Source organism: Tubulanus polymorphus, chromosome 3 (genome assembly GCF_964204645.1).
Source record: "Tubulanus polymorphus chromosome 3, tnTubPoly1.2, whole genome shotgun sequence".
In the NCBI taxonomy this organism is placed as follows: Eukaryota; Metazoa; Nemertea; class Palaeonemertea; order Tubulaniformes; family Tubulanidae; genus Tubulanus; species Tubulanus polymorphus.
Genome location: NC_134027.1, coordinates 26,958,179 through 26,980,698, shown reverse-complemented (window position 1 = coordinate 26,980,698; position 22,520 = coordinate 26,958,179). Strand labels below are relative to the sequence as shown.

Below are 22,520 nucleotides of genomic sequence, written 5' to 3'. Positions count from 1 at the left end.
CATTATTGATTCAAATACAACACATTTATCTTACCGATAAAGTACTAATTAGTCATTCTAAGAAAAAAGGTGAAATTGATTTAACATATGGCAGGCGAGGATAAGGAATTAAGGGATTAATGTTTGCTTTGGTTACTAGATGTCGTTGTTATCGTCCGTGACGTCATTCTTTCATTTCTCATCATCATGGACGACACAAGGCTTTACGACGTTTTGAACGTGACCAAAAATTCATCGGACAGCGAAATTAAAAAGGTTCAGTTATTTCTTAAATCGTTATTTCGAATGTTTATATATATCTAGTGTAATTAGAGTTGGATACCTGTATATTTACCGGTTCATTCATTCAGAAATTGCATCTGAAAACCGATGCTGTGTCCGAAATTTTGAACGATTTTTTAACTGACTATTCTTCATGTCAATTAACCTGTACTTTAGTATCACATTTAGATTTTATAACCGTAGCACATGCTCTTGCAAAATTTACTGACTTTTAAGATGGAATATTTTAAATTGAATATGTGTGACAAGATCAAGTGACCTACTATAAATGAACTGAGAAATAAAGGGTTAAGCCCAGCGGTCAGGATTAAAAAAGCTCACGCCACTCACTGCATTCCATGTCCACAGGAGTCATTGGATATCATTGGAGTTTGTGGCATCAATAATATCCACTGGTTGAGATCTATATTTACCAATTTGGTTTTTTATCGATTATTATTTCATGATTTTCTAAACTTTCAGGCTTATTACAAATTGGCAAAGGAATATCATCCCGATAAAAACCCATCGGCCGGAGAAAAATTCAAGGAAATCAGCTTCGCATATGAGGTCCTATCGAATCCCGAGAAACGTGAGACTTATGACATGTATGGCATGGAAGGTTTAAAAGAGAGAGCAGGAGGGGGTGGAGCAGGTACGTGATTTTAAACAATTTACACGTTGAATACCTATTCATGAATGGCTTGTTAAATCGAATTGTGTTTGTTTTTTTAGGAGGATTTGGTGCGGATATATTTGATTTATTCGGTGGATTTTTCGGTGGAATGGGTGGAGGTGGAAGGCGTGGATCGCGTCAACGTAAAGGTGAAGATACATATCACCCTCTGAGGTATAGAATATTTCCACAACAGGTCGTGGATTATCATCAGTTAAAACTCAGCGCCTGATGCACTGTGTAACTAACTAAATGTGATACTGAATTACAGGGTCACGCTAGAAGATCTTTATAACGGAAAAACTGCAAAGTTACAATTAAAGAAAACTGTTATTTGTAAAAAGTGTAATGGGTAAGTTGTGTATTACAAATTGGCTTTGACTGTTTTACAGTGGTCTCCACCAGAGGTTTCGCCAGCCCTTTCAATTAAACACCTTCCCCTCTGAAAGTCAACCTGTTAGAATATCTAATGCCCCTTGAGTTGATGTCAATATTCTATCAATATTTACGCTGACAATAGCTTTATACAGTAATGAGTTATATTGATAGATATCGGAGACAAAAAGAAGCCACAGAAAGGATTTTCATTCTTAACTGTTTGAATGAATGACTGGTTGCTGCCCCTCTAAATAGAGAACATTGGGATAAGATTAAGATATTGTTCATTTTAAATGCAAATCATAAAAACGGTTGTTTATTTTTTTGTTTGGTAGAATTGGTGGTAAAGCAGGGTCTAATCACTCGTGTAGAGCTTGTAACGGTCGTGGAATCAAAGTTTCATTTCGTCAGTTAGGAGGTGGTTTAGTTCAACAGGTGCAATCTGTTTGTTCTCAGTGTCACGGTGAACGTAAGTATCTCCATTCCACTGAATGAAAAGGATTTCGAAAAAAAAAACTTGGAAATGTGTGAAAAATGTCAAGAAAACTGTCTAATAAATATTTCGATCCCCTTTTTATGGCGTATTCTACAGAGCTCAGAATTTCATGTTGTGTTAAAAGTTTAAGAAATTTTATTTGAATCTGTCCAGATTGTGATCAGTGAACTGCTTATGTAATCGTTCCTTGACGTGAAATATATGGAAAAAAGTTAATTGTAATGAAGTGAAATTTGTAAAATTTCCAGAAATCCACAATCATCTTCATGAAATGAAGTCTGTTTAGTGTTGTGTACCCACACACACACTATAGACTGATCTATAATTCACTGTTTTGTAGGAGAGGTAATCAACGAAAAAGACAAATGCAAAGAATGCAAAGGAGCTAAAGTTACGCAGGAAACAAAAATATTGGAGGTTCACGTTGACAAAGGAATGAGAGATGGACAGAAGATACCATTCCCCGGGGAGGGTGATCAGCAGGTAAATACTACCGCATCTCAATCAGTCGAGCGACCACTTGTATGTTCCTTAGTGTGGTTCAGGGAAATCAAAGAATTTTCTTGCAGTCTGTCATATATGTTGAGATCGCTAGAATGGCGTAAAATCAATTAGTTTCGGTCTATGTTTCACATATTTGGCTGCGTTCATTGATTGGATTCTTAGTAGACCAAGTCAGGGAAACAACGTGAGGGAAAATTTAAGGAAAAAGCAATTCAAATATAAGTGACCACCCTGATGAATTTCCAGGGGATTCCAGATTACCTGCAGATCGGTAAATAAATCATGTACTTGTTATATTTCTAGCCTGGGATGGAAGCTGGTGACGTAATCATCGTTTTACAACAGAAAGAAAATGATACTTACACAAGAAATGGTTGCGATCTTTCATGTACATATAATCTAGGTCTCACCGAGGCTTTATGCGGATTCCAATTTGTGATCAAACATCTTGACGGACGAGATCTAGTTATTAAATCACCTCCAGGAGATGTAATAGAACCAGGTTAGTTCACTTTATAGAGATGATAGAAATGGTAGAAATGATGGATAATTTTGATGTACTGATTCTAACTGATGAATTTACATCTAAGGAACCTCTGAAAACTGCCATGATTCTTGTAAAACTTTTAAATTGATAGAATTCTTTAAAATCTATCATCTACAATCTAATGTTGGGCTGGGGGTGGGTCACATGGTGAAAAAAGATGGATAATTTTGATGTACTGATTCTTAATGAAGATTTCACATCTAAGGAACCTCTGAAAACTGCCATGATTCTTAAAAAATTTCGAATTATTGAAAATTTATGAATATTTATGTTATAAAAACTGAAGTGGGGTGGGGCAATTGGTAGAAATGATGGATAATTTTGATGTACTGATTCTAACTGATGAATTTACATCTAAGGAACCTCTGAAAACTGCCATGATTCTTGTGAAATATTTAAATTGATAGAATTCTTTAAAATCTATCAACTACAATCTAATGTTGGGCTGGGGGTGGGTCACATGGTGAAAAATGATGGATATTTATGATGTACTGATTCTTAATGAAGATTTCACATCTAAGGAACCTCTGAAAACTGCCATGATTCTTAAAAAATTTCGAATTATTGAAAATTTATGAATATTTATGTTATAAAAACTGAAGTGGGGTGGGGCAATTGGTAGAAATGATGGATAATTTTGATGTACTGATTCTAACTGATGAATTTACATCTAAGGAACCTCTGAAAACTGCCATGATTCTTGTGAAATATTTAAATTGATAAAATTCTTTAAAATCTATCATCTACAATCTAATGTTGGGCTGGGGGTGGGTCACATGGTGAAAAATGATGGATATTTATGATGTACTGATTCTATGATGAATTTACATCTAAGGAACCTCTGAAAACTGCCATGATTCTTAAAAAATTTCGAATTATTGAAAATTTATGAATATTTATGTTCTAAAAACTGAAGTGGGGTGGTGCAACTGGTAGAAATGATGGATAATTTTGATGTTCTGATTCTAACTGATGAATTTACATCTAAGGAACCTCTGAAAACTGCCATGATTCTTGTAAAATATTTAAATTGATAGAATTCTTTAAAATCTATCATCTACAATCTAATGTTGGGCTGGGGGTGGGACACATGGTGAAAAATGATGGATATTTATGATGTACTGATTCTTAATGAAGATTTCACATCTAAGGAACCTCTGAAAACTGCCATGATTCTTTAAAAATTTCGAATTATTGAAAATTTATGAATATTTATGTTCTAAAAACTGAAGTGGGGTGGGGCAACTGGTAGAAATGATGGATAATTTTGATGTACTGATTCTAACTGATGAATTTACATCTAAGGAACCTCTGAAAACTAACATGATTCTTTTGAAATATTGGAATTGGTAGAATTCTTTAAAATTTATCATCTACAATCTAATGTTGGGCTGGGGGTGGGACACATGGTGAAAAATGATGGATATTTATGATGTACTGATTCTTAATGAAGAATTCACATCTAAGGAACCTCTGAAAACTGCCATGGTTCTTTTAAAACATATGAATTATATAAAATTTATGAATATTTATGTTCTAAAAACTGAAGTGGGGTGGGGCAACTGGTAGAAATGATGGATAATTATGATGTACTGATACTAACTGATGAATTTACATCTAAGGAATCTCTGAAAACTGCCATATCATGACCCCTAACACTAGGCAGATAACAGTGTAAGCCGACAGCTGCCCATATTACATGCTTCATTTTAACTCTGTTCTGACAACAATGTTTTAGGTGCTGTTAAAATGGTAAAAGGAGAAGGTATGCCAATTCATCGAAACCCATTCGAAAAAGGAAATCTTTATATCAAATTCTCAATAGTTTTTCCGGCGAAGAATTTCACCGATTCAAAAAATCTGAAGGTACGCAAAATATATTTCATATTGATTTTAAGGGCAAGTCTCGGTATCAACGCATGGCAGAAATGATGGATAATTTTGATGTACTGATTCTAACTGATGAATTTACATCTAAGGAACCTCTGAAAACTGCCATGATTCTTTTAAATCTATGAATTATTGAAATTTATGAATATATATTTTCTAAAAACTGGAGCGGGATGCGGCAACTGGTAGAAATGATGGATAATTTTGATGTACTGAGTCTATGATGAATTTACATCTAAGGAACCTCTGAAAACTGCCATAATTCTTGTAAAACTTTTGAATTGATAGAATTCTTAAAAATCTATCATCTACAATCTAATGTTGGACTGGGGGTGGGTCACATGGTGAAAAATGATGCATAATTTTGATGTACTGATTCTATGATGAATTTACATCTAAGGAACCTCTGAAAACTGCCATGATTCTTGTAAAATATTTGAATTGATAGAATTCTTTAGAATTCATTTGAAATCTAATGTTGCACTGGGGGTGGGACACACGGTTAAAAATGATGGATAATTTTGATGTACTGATTCTAACTGATGAATTTACATCTAAGGAACCTCTGATTTATTGTAACCAAGTTAAACCTCTATTTCTCCTGTAGATTTGACTTGTTCTACCACGCTGGGTATTAATCACATTGATCTACATTTAAACGTTTTATTTCAGGCTTTGGAAAAATTGTTACCGAATCGACCGAAATTTGAGATGCCAGAAGGAGAACACGTGGAAGAGGTCGATTTAGACGACTACGATCCTCATACCGACGACCGACGAGGAGGAGGAAACGCGTATGATGAAGACGACGATGACGAAGGAGCGCACGGACCTCGCGTACAATGCGCTCATCAGTAGGATTCAATAAATTCAATTAAACATTAATAGTAACAATATTTAAGTATAAATCGGTGAGAAAACTTCAAAAACAAATCCCTCCCCGACGACAACACCAGACATTGTTCACTTCAATGTTCCCCGATGAGGTGAGGGGAGGAGATGAGGTCGTGAGGGGAGATGAGGTCGTGAGGGGAAGATGATTTCCTAACTGTGTAAGTTTAATGTATGTTGTGCATATTGTGTCCGTTTACATAATGTAAATCTTTGAACAAAATTTGTAAAGTATCTTGCGTTGATGGACGATAATCGGCTCTCGGCGGGCGTGTTGCCTCTCTGTACGACAGTGATATGTGCTCCTCAAAATGAATATCCATATCTTAAATCAAATTCAGGTTTCCTCAGTTACACAGTAGAAACAGGTTGAATCGTCAGGGGCATTGTACAGTTGAAATATCGCTCTGAACTAATATTTTATACAATGGGTAAAAAAGACATTGGTTTGTTCCGCTAGACCTAGTGCCCTCAGTGATCGCCATGTTTGTGCAATAGTTGTGTTGCTGTTTTGAGCTCATGATTCTCTACGGCGACGGTCACGCGAGTATTTTTGGCCCGGGCCAACTGTTCGCACAGATTGAATTATTACGTGTAAATGCTAACTCGTGGCCCTCACACAGCATCATTCATTCTGTGATAGCATTTTAGAATAAGTACTGAGTGATTTACATGTGAACGCACTCTCTCTCTCTCTCTCTCTGAAAAGGCCGGGTCAAATAGTCTCTGTGTGATCGTGGCTTAGTAACGGTAAACATTCTGAACTATCCTAATATAAAATTACGATAGATCGAAGTTATTTGAAATGTTAAATGACAAGATAAACGGAACTATGATAAAACTAGATTGCTGTTCGGACACGGGTTGTGTTCGACTTTATGAATCATACACCATTTACTATTTTAACTGTAATTTGTGATTTTATTTTTTTCCACCTTAAAGAACATTATATAGACACACTTCGTTTTACAAAGTGAATACTTTGTTAATCAATGCTGAGACTGGATTGCGACATATTGTCAATGATTAGGGTCGAGTTTTACGCGTAAATCTTAAACACGTGTTATTTGTATAAATGATCGATTAATAAACAAGGTATTGAACAACAGATTTTCAATTTCCTGCTTCATTCGTTTAAACGTTTAGGATTTATTTGCTGGTGTGACGATGCGTGAATGTAATTAGACAAACTTGCAACCGATAAGTCGTCTCTACTTCACTTGTATTTTGATTGAATTTTCTAAGTTTTTGTCGTATGATTGAGTTTCAACTATGATGACTTGTAACATGGCAAGTTTTCAGTGACAGTAGACTTCTGACTTGTCTTAAACTTTTGTTTTCAACTCGAAATATCTCTAAACTCGGACACAAATCTTAGAACCTTTGCAACAGAACGTGAATTAAATTCTATTGTCTAACCTGGTTTGTAGCAAGTCTACGCAAGTGCTACGTTTTTGGAGAAAATTTGTTTAGGCCCTAATTTATGGTTACTGATGGTCTACCTGAACTAACATAACTTATAATTAACTGAAACAATTGGCTCCAATTAATTCAAGTCCTCTGTATTAATTAGATTAATATCCATGATGCTCTAGAATGAAAGTCCTGTGATGAACAACGTAAAAAAAGTTTTTATGCAAGTGATATTTATTTAAATTCACTAATGTGAAATACACGTACACACAATTAGAAGCAATGGTTACAAAATGCATAAATAGAAGACTTAAACAGAACTTCGCCGTGTACTGGACTGCGCAATACAGTAATTATCTTAAAAATAAATAGTAAAATTTTGGCATTTTACGTAGAAATATATCTGGCTAAAACAACTATTGATTATTTATGATACAAATATCACTCTGAACATGGTAAAGTTCAGGTAAAGTTTGGCTATTGTCTGGTGACTGATACCTAGCACCGAGTTTTATAGTCTAACATTACATGTAATTATTCATGGCCGGATCTGATCAGTTAAAGCTGCTGCTGATCTTTAGCACTAATTACTAACTGTTTTTTTCGTGAACAGCTCATAAAACTAATCCGTTATCGCGAATGCCGATTTTTTTCTGTAACTGAAAAGCTGTGTTGCGGAACTGTTCTTCCATCGTAGCCAGATTCTCTTGATCTTGTTCGAATTCATCGATTTCAACCGGCCGCGTTCTCGTGATCGCCGATTGAGCTCTCTGTTTCCGCGTTACGCCACTAGGCGGTGTATTGTGATCGGTTTCATCGTCGGCTTTGAAATGGACTCTGTTACCGGGGTGAGATGTTACCGGACGAGTTGTCTCGTATTTCAACGGTCGCCCGGATTTCGGTCGGATGATAACTAAAATACAAGATAGATTATAGATGTTTTTGTTCTAGACTAAAATGAAATTCTCCTAATCTGTCAAGTGTCATTTTGTAAACTGCAAAAAAATTTGCCGGTTCTGGATTTTTAGTTTCATCATGATTTCAAAAAAGTAATGTATGGGGTAGATATATGCGACCGGCCGGGTCAACTTTTAAGCGCAGCAGAAATGAGAAACAAGACCAATTTATTGTTAAATTCAATGATTTGAAGGTTTAAAACTGACCTGAACTTTTTGGTCTCGATCTCTTGTTGTCGTTATTTTGCAAAGTTTTTTGACTGAGGTTCGATACTTTGCGATTGCTTTCGGATAAAATCGAATCCAACGCGAATAAATCGACCTAAAAAACAACAAAACAGTCGTAAAAAATATATAACAGATATCCTTATCTTTAGACAGAATCAGGGAAGTTGTTGTTTTAATTACCTTAGAATATCTATCGGGATCATTGTAACTGTATTGATCGGTGTCGGGAGTGAAACTGCTGTAATTGTGATGATTCACTGGACGGAATTCAAATGTCTGTAATTCAAAATTAAAACTGTTAACAATCAGTTCTGTTAACAATCAGTTCTGTTAACAATCAGAAATTACTCATCGCTAAACAAACCTTCACATTAGTTTTCTGCGATGGGCTTTTTCCACCATTGATAAATAAATCTCCCCAGGTGACGTCATTTTGACTGTCGGGGGGTTTAGGTTGTCGATACAGATGTCCTATCACCCCTTTTTTCTTATTAACTGTTCCAGATACTGGACGTTCTATTGACCCAGCGGTTGCAGTAGGCTGAAATTTTAATACAGATAACAATATTACAGTAAAACATGTCTAAGCAGTTGTAGCTGGGACTTTTGAATGAGATTGTTGTTGGTCTCAACAGGACAACTTAATCAAAACTTGGTTAACTTATCTAGATTTTTAACCTCCTCCAAATAAAACATCTTGATGAAATCAAATTTAACTTTAGGATTCAAATATAGAACAACTATAATTGAATCTCAGAAGAAATCTGGCATTGATGTCTGAATACAGACTAGTGACACCTGGTGGATCGGGCTACGAGTGGAATCCTAGATCGCCACTGCAGAGTCCTTATGACTCAAAAATATAGATGACTAATAAGATGATGACTTACAGGTCGTTGAGGACGCATTATTCGATCCATAACATCCTGATATCGATTACGATTAGCCGTATTTGGTCTCGTCATCATTTGTTGATGTTCGTAAATTTGATCGTTTAAATAATCGTTTCTATCTTCTAAATACTGATACTGATGGATCTGTAAATCATCTTCCAGTTGTTTGTATTGACGATTGAGTAAACCAATAGTTAACCGAGCCCAGTGATTCAGAGCTTGAGGCTGAAACAAAATCACAAAATCTGTATTCCCTTTCAGTGTGTCTACACCGCAGTGCGGTGTATAAATCAGTTATAGATTTTGCTAGTACACTGCACTGTATTGTTGTAATTAGTAATTATCTCTCTTGAAAAATGGCAGCATCTGTCAAACATAGTGAAATACTAGTAACTAACGATAGACCTCACTGCGGTGTAGACGCACTATAGTGGTATTTCCGTTATTCAACACACTAGGGTGGAATTCTTAAAAATTTTCAAATTATCTCCAGCGCTATTGGGTATTAATTAGTCAGCACTGAAAGGGTTAAGTAGTATATAGGGCCTACAGGTATCTAATTAAAATGAATATAAACTCCAGACTCAATTGATGAATACAGTGACTATGCTCAAGTCTGATCCTATCAACACAGATAAACGTTCAACTTTTATGAAATACATCACATCCAATTTACGGATATGTCTCAAGTCGGACATATTTTTACGGTTTCTAAAGGTCCTACTTGAGAAGGGCCAACTTGAAAAGTCCTGCTGTAGGAAAGGTAGAATTTAGTTTAGATGAATTCACATTTGATTTAAATCATGGTTTACTTCTTACTTTTGGTTTTGCCGTTAAAGCTACTTTCGATCCGTCAATTTCTTCCATGTTTAAATCTGGTGGAGCCACACCTGGAAATATAAATCATTATTGTGGTGGAAATTTATTTCAGAAAGGAATTCGCTCAGATTCAGTCAGTCCTCCTCAGGCTCAGGCAGCAGCTGAGTTTGAGTTTGTGGTGAATGCTTACCTACAATATTAGCTACATGTACAGCTGACTCCTTGTCTCCAGTCCATGCTCTGTGATGTGAAAAAAAACAATTATTTGAAGATCTCAGTCAAATAATCATGACTGATCGAATCGAATTGATTTGCTTACTTGCGGACAAGAGATATCAAACAAGCCAGTTGATTGTTCAATTTCTGATTTTCAATTTTACTCTTGGATAGTTCATCTTGTAAGAGTACGATATCTTGCATTGTCTCAGAACTTGCACTACCTTGGCGTGATCTATTCATGTTTAACGAGCATTTATTTACAAATATCTCAATCGGTATGATCCGCCATGTTGTTTACAAATAGCAACGTGTATGTGGCAGCACTAGCTGGAACCCCGATTGAATGCCGCGGCTGGGATCGTGGCAGCACCAGCTGGAGGCCTGAACGTCCTGCGGGGTTCTGGCGGGCTGCTGAAACTCGCCGCAGTCATCAGATCCTCACATCAAAAATATACACAAACTGATTAGAAAAATAAAGCTCATCCAAAACACCGGGATCCGGATACAGTTCCACAGTTATGATTTGAATTTGTCTAAAATGAAAACATTGGAACTCGCAGTTTGACTCACGAGCCTCCAACTCAACAAGCACAGGCGGGTCGTAGTTCAGGGGGTCCATTTAATAAAACTACAAGTAATTTCAAGACCTTGGAGTAGAGTTGCTTTGGTTGCATGTATGTTCCCTGGTTCAATTCCCGATAACAGATCAGTGACACCACGGCCCGTGTCCTCTTGACTCAGTGGTGTCTAGTGTCGTCTCGTGGATGACCCAACCAGTCTGTCTCTCGGCCTGGAGACCAAATCCTCAACTCAAGATCGATACATTTCGTACTGGACCCTTTCAATCACGTTAGGAATACCCGTAAGACCATTTAGCCGTTATTTAACACATCGTCAGTGCATGATGCCGGGTTGTGAAGTCTGTTCTCCACGATTATGGGATTTCACGTTCCTCAAGCACAATTGAGTTTACTACTCGCACAATCCACTTGATAAAAAGATGAACGCACATATTTGTTACTATGACAACCCGACAGAGCGACGGCACTGTTCAGATACGATTGGCCGCTGTCAGGAGCTGTTCCCTGCAGGGTCGGAAATCTATAACATAAACATCTAGATTCAACAGTTGGTTTTTAAGAAACATGGGGCAATATACAAAACAACCGTCAACCACTGATTAGTCATATTATATCAAGTTATCAAAAGCTTCCCAAGCTGTGATAGCAGCCGCACAACTCCCCGTCTCGGCAGCTGTACTCACTATCTGTCGCGGCACTGCTGGTAGCTGTGGCGAATACCGTGATCTACAGCGCACATGAGTCGAGAGAACGACGACCGTCGCTAGATATAAAACACATCCAAAACGGAATTATTTATACGAGGAATGCTATGTTTAGAGCAACACTTGAATGATATCGCTATTCTTTCGGAATAAAATCGAATCTTCGCAGAGGAAGTTAAGAAATTACTTGATCAGAAAAGCGTCAATAAAATCAATGAGATTTTTATGCTTCGATCTTGATGTAAGTATCCAAGATGTACGTGTTGGAGTAACCGTATCTGTAATATAAGCGCATGAAAATTAAATCCATTATTCCCTATCTCTCCCATTTAATCGTTTGATGTAATAATGAATGACATTATTTTAAAACATAACTAAAATACATAAAGTGTAGTCTAAACATTTTATAAATTCACTTTTTACACACAGCACACGTAGTTTTAGAAAATACATTTGATACATTTAATGTATGAACGAGTTCATAGATATTCTAGTGAACAATATAATGAAAAATACAACCACAAAACTCAATTTTCTAAACACGGTACCATGTATTTATTAATCTCTATGACCAGTGCTCGGCTCGCTAGGGGACTGAATAATATTTGCAGTATCCATGACAACTCTGATAATATAAAGCTGAAGTGTTCTTATCATTTGTATATATAAACCGTCACCCCAAATGTCACGTTTCGATTCTCTAATTAAGGGTAAGTTACAGAGGCGGATCCCGGAAGCTGAGAGTATGTGGTGGGGGGGGGGGGGGGTTAGGGGGCAATTACTTCCTAGGTCTAGTCCGTGAAGCCTTTAAAAGGCGTTTTGGTGTCCAGTCCTAAGAGAATCCGAAGAAATGGACAATTATCTGAGCATCTAGAATAACCAGCAATAATTTACCACGCTCTGTCTCTTTCCATAGCCAGTTATGAAATTGTTATCTTCTTTTGTTTTGTATTTCAGGTTGATATAAATCAATAGTAAACATGTCGGATAAACAGCAACCACCTCCACCGTACAACCAGCCTCCACCAGGTACAGTCCGCTAATTGATATTCCAAACAATCCTCTATAATTAATTCAACAAGGTTTTCAATATAGAGTTCCCCGCTGTAGATAAAATATTTGTATTTTTCTGTTTCAGGGGCCCCTCAGTATGGTGGACCACCGGGTGGATATCCACCACAGCAAGGTGGACAATATCCACCTCAAGGTGGACAGTATCCACCTCAAGGTGGACAATATCCACCTCAAGGTGTCCAATACGCCGCCCAACCTGTTGGATATTACGCACCTGGTAATCAACAGATTATCGTCGCCCAGGCAGCCCCTCTCGCTAATCCACCGTCGGATTATCTGGTGATGGCGATTTTAGTTTTATTGTGTTGTTTTTGGCCGTTAGGTATCGTGGCTGTTATAAAGTCTACAGAAGTTAGGGATGCTATAAGGCGAGGAGATGGACCCGGAGCTCAGCAGCTCTCCAGGGAAGCTCGTCGATGGTGTATGATAACTCTAGGCTGCGGTATCGCCTTACATGTTTTGTGGATCGCCGTTTTGATTATTTATCTGATTTTCTTCGCGTCGTATATCGCAAGCACCACATCAAACTATCACGGTTAAAATAATAGAAACTCCGTATAGCAGAAACATGACGTATAAATGTGAGATGGGCAGCAGCAACAGATAGTGCTTTACTGTAACCATTAGTTGTTCAGTGGTGGAACCCGATGACGGCCGCTGCCCGGCGCGTTAATAGGAACCTCCATATTTATGGTCCGTTTTTGTTCCGTATAGTTTGCTTCTATACATATATTTTTTTCTTATTTTATAAATGTTGGAACTACCTTATTTCTGTCGCAGTGTCGATCACGCTGGACGTTTCTGAATTAGTTAGTGCGATCTGTGAATAAAGCTATGAGTGATGTCAACCATTAGTTTTCTCGAGTTCATTCGGACCGACCGCGCAGGCGAGTTAGAGCATCCCACACCTGAGATATGCTCATGAAGAGCTGCACCCAAGTCGTGAGTCGAAACCTGGGTCTCGGAGTTTGGGAGTTTGACAGTAAAAGTCCTCCTCGGCGTGGCCGGATTAAGGTCGCCCGCCCGGCCGGGGGTATTGGTCTCCAATCCAATCATGTTGAGACAGCTGGTGCTTAGTACCCCAGTGTCTTTGTAATCAATGACATCGCAATGACAGAATACATCCCGTCGCACGCGGTGGATCTTGCCAGTACGTGAGTCGGGTAAGACCCCTCGACTGACTTGATAAATATGTTAGAATTGAATTGAATTGATACACTTATTCCAGCACTGGCAGTTGAGTATGAAGCTAGCACTGGAACGCGAGTAACCAATTAGGGTTATCATAAGTTGTAAACCGTTTAGCGGAGCGTTGTACATCATTGAACACCAATTTCGACGAGAAATCTACACATGCAATACAAAAAAGTAATTAAGATATTCAATATATGTTATTTTTATCTCATGGCATATGTGCCCTTTTACGATTGAGATGATTTATACTCAAAGTATACATTTTATCTTACTACTCGTTTCGTTTATCGGTTTTACTATCATTATTCTTGACAACCTGTAAACAACATGGAGGATATGAGTGCTGTTATATTGGGATAAATCGAAGTTTTCTACTTTTAAAATGTCCCTCGCTCGAATTGAAGATGTTCCTTCCTTGCTAACCGAGGAAGAGCAAGTCAGAAAACTGGGGAGACATTATAAATGCCACCATGATCGTAAGTTTCACCCAAAAACTGTGGTGTCTGAAATTCATCATTCACATCATCAATTAGAATTAGTTAGTTACCTAATCGTTGGTGGTAAGCTTTTTATAATCGGATGGGCTTATGTGGTTTGTGAAAATATCCGATTGTGAAACTAAACCACAGACAGGTTACTGACTAATCATCAATATGACAATAATAGTCAATACTAGAAAAAGAAAAGTTGATCTATTCTGATGCTGACTTGACCCTTGTTCCTGATATAGATCCTAATCGTGGGTGGGATTAAGCTTTTAAAATCAGATGGGCTTGTTTAAATATCTGATCGTGAAACTAAACCAACTGACGTTACTGACTATAAACCCTGACATGGACAGTACAGAAGAACTAGGAAGTTAATTCAATGAGAATAAGACGGCTGGCCGGATGGAAATGTGGCTCTTTCACTGACACTGGTATCATCTACGACTTCTGACTCTCTACTCAAGTCTCTCTAGCCCCTCAACCCTCCCCAGTCTTAATAGCCCAACCCTGGGCTCTGGACCCTAACCATCAAACCCAACCTATAAATAAAATGATATTGATTTCAGGTCATCCTCCAGTTCACCATAATACAGTTGATTACCAGACACTAAACTGGTTAGTTCAACTAGACGGACTCAGCGATGGGTAAGTTTTATTTTTAAATATGATGGAATCAAGGGTCATTATTCAACAAAAGTATGCACAACTATGATGAAATGAAATGACAAATTTCTGACCCATGGATTCAAAGCCGCAAAATTATTATTTATATTTCAGTAAACGGTAGGCGTATTTGTTAACTGTATTCTCTGATTGTAGATACAATAGACTTTGTTCAACTGATGAAGCACATTCTACATTTATGAATAATTATAAGCGGATGTTACTACCGAATTCTAAACCAAAACCACTACCACAGTACGCCATATCAAAATCCAGGTGCGTGCACAAATAAACATAGTCTGAATTTAAAATTCATATGTTCGTAGGTATTGATGTAATTTGGTTACGTTTGATTTTAGTGCCAAAAACGTTCTGTCAGAAACAAGTTTACATTCAAATTCAACATCGAAATCAGTTGCAGGTAAAATACGTAATATACAGCAGTTTAAAATGTTTATTGAGATGGATCTCAATTTCTGAGTTCCTATTCTTCTTGAGTGTAAGAGAAATCTTTTGGAAGTCATCAGCATAATATCAATTAAGCAAAAGTTAACTGTATAATTATCGCTCTTATAATTAACTCTGAATAACTGTTTTTGCTTAGCTGGGAGTTTATTAACGATCGACCAATCAACGCCGAGAGATCAGACGGGTGAACCGCTACAGGAGACATTTACACATAATATATCGGACTATTTAATCCGTCTGCATCGACAGAGAAAGAGTGAAAAACCTGAAGCCATAAAACGTGATGGAATCAAAAATATGAGAAAAATTCTACGCAAGTTGTAAGTTTAAACTGTTTCTTCATACAATGGAACTAGTTTAGGTCGTTACAATACCTAAATCATGTCTAGTTATTTTTCAAATATTTAAGTAAAAGTCATCTACGAATACAGCATGAGTTTGAATATATCTTACAGTTCACTAACATAAAAAGATGAAATATTTCATTTTTATTGTGTAGGCCATTTGATAGAAATGTGAGTGAGAATCATACATTATTCAACATACTGAAGTCTTATCCTATGTTGAGTAAACAAGTGAACGATGATCAATTGAAAGAATTGTGTATGGTAGCGCAACTGGAGACTTGGAAAACACCCGAATTTACCAGTAAGATTTGACTGTAATAAACACTGAATGTCGAATCACTGATAAACTGATTTGTATTCTCAGTGATGTAGAACATGAATAGTTTCTATCTAAATCTATTTTTACAGAAACAGTATTGAAGCTTATGGTAATTACTGTTTCTCCAAAGATGGGATTTAGATAAATCTCTGGAAACTACCAGAGAAATAGACTCTGAATTATCATCATTCTGCAATTATCATTATAGTAAATGTTATATGTAAATAGATGATAATGAGATATATTAAATTGCAGTATTTGGTAATAGCGGATTTCACCTCATACTGAAAGGATCAGTGCGTGCTTTATCACATCAGTATTATCGATTATTACACGAATCAGAATTAGGTTTTACGAGTCCGGTGCCGTTCGATCGCGAGACCGATAATGAAAATTTGGTAAGAAAAAAGTTCAAATTTCATTTACATTGAAACATACATCAATATTTACAGTAATTTAAAAATTATCATTTTTATCTGTTTTCAGCCGAAATTGAAAGTAGGCGATTGTTTCGGAACTTTAAAGAAGATTGAAGGTAGAGCTACGAATACTCGCGTTCTATCAGTCGTCACTTCGGAACCTGTTGAACTACTGAAAATTTCAGCCTCAGATTTCCACAGAACGATGGAGGTAAAAATTAGGCAACCTTTTATTTCTTCGGTCTGGATCCAGATCCAGAGTTAAGATTTGACTGAGAATGAACTGATTGAAACTGAACTAATTTCAACTTCGAGTTAACTTTAATTCACAACTGGGTAATGGCTTTAAGATCCAGGATCCTCAGTTATGAATTAGAGTTAAATCAGTTCATTTTGAATGAATAAACTCTCAGTCAAATCTTAACTCACAACTGTGGAATTGGGTCTAGCGGACTGTGCCGTTCTAGAGGTTCTTATCAAACTGATATTTATTATATCTACCTTTCAGCAAATGAATACCAGAGATCAAACTGAAAAAGTTAATTTACTGCAGTCGTGTCCAAGTTATAAAATGTGGACTAGACAACCGTTATTAGCCGTCGGAAATCTGATTACATGGAAAACATTCCCTGCTAATACAGGTAGGAAAACATTCCCTGCTAATACAAGTAGGAAAACATTCCCTGCTAATATAAGTAGGAAAATATTCCCTGCTAATATAAGTAGGAAAACATTCCCTGCTAATACAGGTAGGAAAACATTCCCTGCTAATACAAGTAGGAAAAAATTCCCTGCTAATATAAGTAGGAAAACATTCCCTGCTAATATAAGTAGGAAAATATTCCCTGCTAATATAAGTAGGAAAATATTCCCTGCTAATACAAGTAGGAAAACATTCCCTGCTAATACAAGTAGGAAAACATTCCCTGTTAATATAAGTAGGAAAACATTCCCTGCTAATACAAGTAGGAAAACATTCCCTGCTAATACAAGTAGGAACACATTCCCTGCTAATATAAGTAGGAAAATATTCCCTGCTAATACAAGTAGGAAAACATTCCCTGCTAATACAAGTAGGAAAACATTCCCTGCTAATACAAGTAGGAAAATATTCCATGCTAATACAAGTAGGAAAACATTCCCTGCTAATACAAGTAGGAAAACATTCCCTGCTATTACAAGTAGGAAAACATGTCCTGCTAATACAAGTAGGAAAGATATACTATCATTCTTTCTTACTATTATTAACCGTTTCATAGAAATAACTGAATGTGAATTGATTTCAGTGATTGTTACTGAAGGATTCAAAGCACCTTTTCTTGGATATATAAAATCTGGAATGTGTCACGTTCTACGACAAGCAGAAACTATTCACACATTACGAAATGGTAAAAAGGTACAGTTCAAAATAATCATTGATGTTGTAACAAGTATATTAAATTCCTGAAGATGATGGTTAGGATTTAGTCGCAATATTGCATAAACCATTTGCTCGAAGAAAAATTTTGGATTCTATTTTCTAGTGTCAGATTTTTTATTACAGAACTTCAAAACTTTAAATCTGAATCAATGTTTGTAATTGATGAATAAAAACATTGTTTGCTTCTCTCTTTCCAGGAGCGTCGAACTAAACAAGTTGTAATGGGAAATTTGGGGCCGTCAGAATCGTTTGGAGAAATCAGTGTACTCAATGACGAGCCGATTACTTGTTCAATAGTTACTGCTAAATCAACTGTTATTGGAGTTATATTTCCAGCTCGATTATCAGGTAAGCAATAACTCTTCATATTCATACAGTCCTGAAACTAGATATAATTCAGAACTCACTAACTCCTTTGAAATGTTTTTCAGAGCTCAATGATATAACCAGGCAACTGCTTCTACAATCAAGCCAAAAAACTTTCGGTCAGGTCACACAGGTAGGTTCAGAGGAATTACGGGCTGTTCATATACTAGGTAAAATTTTGCTGATCCTCACAGGCGGAAAATTTGTCAAATTTTCACTCCACTCGCCCAAGTATACGTACTTAATGAATGGTCTGTTTTCAATAGAATAATCATTCAGATGAGAGAATTAATTGACATTGATTTATATTGATGATTTCAGGAAGAAATACACGATGAATACATGAAACAAGAACTAAAACGAGAATGGAATGAATTTAAACATTCAATAGTAGTAGACGTTATAAACGGTCGCGGTATTCGTCCGGGACACGGAAAATGGGCGAAATGATGTTCAATCGTAAAACAAACTCCCTGAACATCATGTTCTATATAAAACCAGTCCGGGACAGAGAACAAAGATAGAGGACGGGGAAATAATGTTTAATCATGATTCAGACTCTCTGTCTAATCATGTTCTTTATAAAACCAGTCCGGGACAGAAAACAAAGACAGAGAACAGGGAAATAATGTTCAATCATGATTCTAACTCTGTGTCTAATCATGTTTTATGTGAAATGTCAAAAGAAATCAATGTTCATAATATCAAAAACAACAACAGTTTTATGGCACGTATCGCAATAAATAATTTATTTGAGCACCTTCAGATCATTAACAACAGAATATATAAAAGTCTGTAATCATTTGAATTATCAAAATCGGGTATATTTACATTTGTTGTTTTTACATGTAAAATGCCATGTTTCATTTGTGTAGATGTTAAAATTAAACTGTGATATTATTTATATTTTTAGATGTCCATAATTATAAACATTATGTCTTTTTAAAATACATTGTAATATAATCAAAAACAATATCTTGTCGTTGATCTCAGTTCATTCAAGAAATACTTTAGCGGGATTCATTAAATTCAGTGGATCTAAACAGGTTTTAATTGATTTCATCGTGTTGATACAGTTCGTTCCCATTTCCTTTACCAGTAGCTCTCTCTTTCCATGACCTATTCCATGTTCTCCTGTACATGTACCATTTAGATTCAACGCAATCCTGCAATAACAGAAAATTCCAATTTCAAAATAAACAGAAATAATCGGCAATGATTCAACTGGTTTCACAACTTACTCTCCGATTGATTCTGTAAGGTAATGCTGCTCCGCGACTTCATCCGAGTTTTCTGGATCGAAAGCTATAGCCACGTGAAAGTTTCCATCGCCTACATGTCCGGCGATAGGTCCTACAATTAACGAACACAAAATCATCAAAAACTAAGGCCCAGTTTCATAGTTACCCCAGGGGTGAATCATTCAAATAAAGTCTTACCTAGAAGTTTACTTTGATTCAGTAACAGACGTGTTTGTCTAATAGCCTCAGGAAGGAGGGATATAGGCACACATACATCTGTAGATTTAGCCTGTATTAAACACGTTCACTGATTTACTCATAATAAGTTCATTATTTAATGAAAGATACCGAGTCTGAGAACTATAAATACCTTACAACCAGGTCTAGATGCTAATACTGCGTACCATGCATCATGCCTAGCCTTCCATAAAATATTTCTTTTCTCTAGTTCTTTTGCCCAATGAAATGACGAGCCGTTGTTATTGGAAGCAATTTCCTCTGAAAATAACAAACTAATCAAATCAATCTTTATCTATCATAAATAATACGAGATACAAATAATTGTTTCAACTTACGGAATACGTCGACCTGATTCTGAATCGTATTTTCAGAACCGTGAAATTCCACGAATAAAGACGGTAGTTTTTCGTATCCTTCCAGACTGCTGTAGTTAATCGACATTTCCATCATAACTTCGTCTAGAAATTCTGAAAATTCAATGAAACAAAACAGAAATAGATTGACTTTCGAAGGTTGATGAATGGAGAAATCTGACTGTAGAATAGAATAGATTACCTATTCTCGCAATAGGAAGAGATACTTGTAAACACTGAACTGCAGTATCGATAGCTTCTTGTACGGATTGAAACTGACAAACCGCTGATACCATCTAAATATTAAGTAAAACACTTAAATAGTTTTCATATAAACGAGAAATTGACTTGAAATTAAAATGTGTAACAGGAAACTCACAGTTTCTGGCATCGCGTGAAGTTTCAACGTGGCCTGAGTTATCATCCCTAAAGTTCCTTCAGATCCGACAAATAAATTAGTCAAATTGTAACCAGCTGCTGATTTCCTAGGAAAACAAAAATAACAAACATAAAAAATGTTTTAAAGTTTAGATGAAATTGGCTTATGAATAATAATACTTACTTTGATCTTCTATTTTGTCCCTGTGTGTGAATGATGGTTCCGTCAGCTAAAACCACCTCTAAATTAATCACATTATCTTTCATTGTTCCATAACGTACTGCATTAGTTCCCGACGCACTCGTCGCTGCCATACCACATAATGAAGCATCAGCTCCCGGATCTAGAAAATCAATCAGTTCATCACACATTCTTCATTCCGTGAACTATCAAATATAGTTAATGATTAAATGAATATTCCTATCTTCATGGTTTGGTAAGTAAGTAGTCTGAATCCCAACAGTTTTCGGGAAGGTGTTGGACGACTCACAACTGAGAGGTTATAAGTTTAATGACCAGTGAATATTATGTTATTTGGTCAGTGTTCTCCACAGATCCAGGGGGATTTGTGAGACAAATCTGTAACATTTTTTTAGGCGCCATTTTTCATTTTGTCAACAAAGATAATTCAATTGGTGCATTTCGGTGCGATAGTGCCCCTAATATCGGCTTCTTGGACAGAATGGGACAGACAGAGAGAAATGTATACTAACCAACTGGGAACCAGAGTCCTGTATCTCGTAGATAAGAATTCAGTGTTTTTCTAGTAACACCTGGTTCAACTGTACACATGAAATCCTCAGCGTACAACGCATTAATCTTATTCATCCTCATCAAATCGAAACAAACTCCGCCCTATATTCAACAAATAGAACTACATTATTAACATTCCGTTTAAACGAGTGAATATTTCTCTTGATTGGATTGAAATAGATCGACGCACCTGAACTGCACTAACACCAGCTTCCAGTCCGGTCCCCGTACCGAAAGGAATTATCGGAACTCGCGATTCGTAGCAGGTTTTCATTAAACGACTGACATGTTCAGTCGATTGCGGGAATACGACAACATCAGGAGGATACAATCTGAAACAACAACAGAATCACGAACAGTCAGTGAAGAATAGGAGGGAGAAGATCTCACGCTGTCACCTCAGACAGACGCAAACCTGGAGAATGATTCATCTTTGCCATGTTGTTCACGTATTGCTAATCCAGTCGATACATTCTTATCACCGATTATATGCCGCAATCTCTGTATGAATGCCCCATCACATTCTGAACATATCTACAGAAATAAACCATTATCTGTTTATCAACAAAACTAAACAACGAATTTCAGAATTTCAATTTATGGACCATTCAATTACACGATATGAATGATGACACTCTCATCTGGACGATCATATTGAATCATCATATGTTGCTAAATGCTGCTGTTTACCTGATTGCTGTAAAGTCTCCGTTGACAAGAGATAATTGATGTTTTTAACTGATTATTTCTGATCAAAATACTTAGTTTATTCATTATAATGGAGACTGGCTGATCCACCGTCAGGTGCTGCCGCTATGCTCATCGTTAGCGGGATTTTCATACACTAACAGGAATCGACCCTGGCAATCTACAGTATTTAGATGTGCTTTGATTGCCAGAGGCGGTTTGTGTTAGTGTATAAAAAATCCGCTAACGATGGACATAGCGGCAGCACCTCCCGATAAAATGAAGTAGCACCCTTCGCTGCCCACAGACTGGAGTCAGTTTATATCAATTAATATAGGAAATTCCACCTAATGATGAGTACATCATCGCACCCCATCGCGTACCATAATAATATTTCGCCTAGAAAATCCAAGACTGGTAAATTATCGAAGCTTGCCTGATCGCACAGTGGTTGGACGCTGGGTCTTACGAATTTATCAATTCTCATTTCAGTGTCCCTTTTTCTTTTTACCGGGTGCTTGTGACAATGGCCACAAGGCGCTTTGCTTGACCCACACTTCTTTACATTGTTTCTCTTTTCCTTTTTTAATTCTATTTTCCTTCAATCTCCGTAATGTCTGGACAAGCATTCTGTGAAATCAATTAGAGAGATC

General features: G+C 36.7%; 5 protein-coding genes across 5 annotated transcripts; 3 read left to right on the top strand and 2 right to left on the bottom strand.

The window, feature by feature from the left end:
• The first annotated feature begins 157 nt into the window (after window positions 1-157).
• LOC141901898 (dnaJ homolog subfamily A member 2-like) lies at window positions 158-6,751 on the top strand. Its single transcript, XM_074789461.1, has 9 exons — window positions 158-255; window positions 745-916; window positions 997-1,111; window positions 1,209-1,289; window positions 1,651-1,784; window positions 2,152-2,294; window positions 2,619-2,817; window positions 4,601-4,728; window positions 5,425-6,751. Exons 1-9 carry the CDS (start codon window positions 187-189, stop codon window positions 5,608-5,610), a joined length of 1,227 nt encoding a protein of 408 aa, XP_074645562.1. The 5' UTR covers window positions 158-186; the 3' UTR covers window positions 5,611-6,751.
• Window positions 6,752-7,328: 577 nt separating this feature from the next.
• LOC141902340 (uncharacterized) lies at window positions 7,329-10,482 on the bottom strand. The gene is made up of 8 exons (XM_074790014.1): window positions 10,272-10,482; window positions 10,143-10,192; window positions 9,953-10,023; window positions 9,131-9,358; window positions 8,605-8,781; window positions 8,421-8,516; window positions 8,220-8,334; window positions 7,329-7,969 (listed from the first exon to the last, which is right to left on the bottom strand). The coding sequence occupies exons 1-8, from the start codon at window positions 10,409-10,411 to the stop codon at window positions 7,671-7,673; spliced, it is 1,176 nt and encodes a 391-aa protein (XP_074646115.1). The 5' UTR covers window positions 10,412-10,482; the 3' UTR covers window positions 7,329-7,670.
• An 802-nt stretch (window positions 10,483-11,284) lies between these two features.
• LOC141902456 (uncharacterized) lies at window positions 11,285-13,344 on the top strand. The gene is made up of 3 exons (XM_074790189.1): window positions 11,285-11,697; window positions 12,414-12,485; window positions 12,595-13,344. The coding sequence occupies exons 2-3, from the start codon at window positions 12,437-12,439 to the stop codon at window positions 13,068-13,070; spliced, it is 525 nt and encodes a 174-aa protein (XP_074646290.1). The 5' UTR covers window positions 11,285-11,697; window positions 12,414-12,436; the 3' UTR covers window positions 13,071-13,344.
• Window positions 13,345-13,970: 626 nt separating this feature from the next.
• LOC141901385 (cyclic nucleotide-binding domain-containing protein 1-like) lies at window positions 13,971-18,991 on the top strand. The gene is made up of 13 exons (XM_074788592.1): window positions 13,971-14,200; window positions 14,779-14,857; window positions 15,032-15,151; window positions 15,235-15,296; window positions 15,480-15,663; window positions 15,843-15,991; window positions 16,265-16,407; window positions 16,496-16,639; window positions 16,937-17,069; window positions 17,715-17,824; window positions 18,046-18,196; window positions 18,280-18,347; window positions 18,536-18,991. Exons 1-13 carry the CDS (start codon window positions 14,107-14,109, stop codon window positions 18,662-18,664), a joined length of 1,566 nt encoding a protein of 521 aa, XP_074644693.1. The 5' UTR covers window positions 13,971-14,106; the 3' UTR covers window positions 18,665-18,991.
• Window positions 18,992-19,053: 62 nt separating this feature from the next.
• Window positions 19,054-21,974, bottom strand: LOC141901386 (putative D-lactate dehydrogenase, mitochondrial). The gene is given in 12 exon segments (XM_074788593.1): window positions 19,054-19,380; window positions 19,456-19,567; window positions 19,654-19,744; window positions 19,826-19,953; window positions 20,031-20,162; window positions 20,251-20,344; window positions 20,428-20,568; window positions 20,571-20,770; window positions 21,141-21,282; window positions 21,371-21,512; window positions 21,596-21,714; window positions 21,871-21,974. Coding segments are annotated over 12 exon segments (1,557 nt in total). The 5' UTR covers window positions 21,955-21,974; the 3' UTR covers window positions 19,054-19,208.
• Between the last annotated feature and the right edge of the window lie 546 nt (window positions 21,975-22,520).

What these genes read in the sequence shown, in the direction of transcription:
- LOC141901898 (XM_074789461.1), top strand. Translation starts at nt 187, where the DNA reads ATGGACGACACAAGGCTTTACGACGTTTTGAACGTGACCAAAAATTCA. An exon ending in AGCAGGAGGGGGTGGAGCAG is followed by an intron (nt 917 to 996) that starts GTACGTGATTTT and finishes TTGTTTTTTTAG; the next exon opens with GAGGATTTGGTGCGGATATA. An exon ending in GATACATATCACCCTCTGAG is followed by an intron (nt 1,112 to 1,208) that starts GTATAGAATATT and finishes ACTGAATTACAG; the next exon opens with GGTCACGCTAGAAGATCTTT.
- LOC141902340 (XM_074790014.1), bottom strand. Translation starts at nt 10,411, where the DNA reads ATGAATAGATCACGCCAAGGTAGTGCAAGTTCTGAGACAATGCAAGAT. An exon ending in CTTTAACGGCAAAACCAAAA is followed by an intron (nt 9,359 to 9,952) that starts GTAAGAAGTAAA and finishes ATTTTGTTTCAG; the next exon opens with CCTCAAGCTCTGAATCACTG. An exon ending in ATCCCGATAGATATTCTAAG is followed by an intron (nt 8,335 to 8,420) that starts GTAATTAAAACA and finishes GTTGTTTTTTAG; the next exon opens with GTCGATTTATTCGCGTTGGA.
- LOC141902456 (XM_074790189.1), top strand. Translation starts at nt 12,437, where the DNA reads ATGTCGGATAAACAGCAACCACCTCCACCGTACAACCAGCCTCCACCA. An exon ending in GTACAACCAGCCTCCACCAG is followed by an intron (nt 12,486 to 12,594) that starts GTACAGTCCGCT and finishes TTTCTGTTTCAG; the next exon opens with GGGCCCCTCAGTATGGTGGA.
- LOC141901385 (XM_074788592.1), top strand. Translation starts at nt 14,107, where the DNA reads ATGTCCCTCGCTCGAATTGAAGATGTTCCTTCCTTGCTAACCGAGGAA. An exon ending in TACGCCATATCAAAATCCAG is followed by an intron (nt 15,152 to 15,234) that starts GTGCGTGCACAA and finishes GTTTGATTTTAG; the next exon opens with TGCCAAAAACGTTCTGTCAG. An exon ending in CATTACGAAATGGTAAAAAG is followed by an intron (nt 17,825 to 18,045) that starts GTACAGTTCAAA and finishes CTCTCTTTCCAG; the next exon opens with GAGCGTCGAACTAAACAAGT.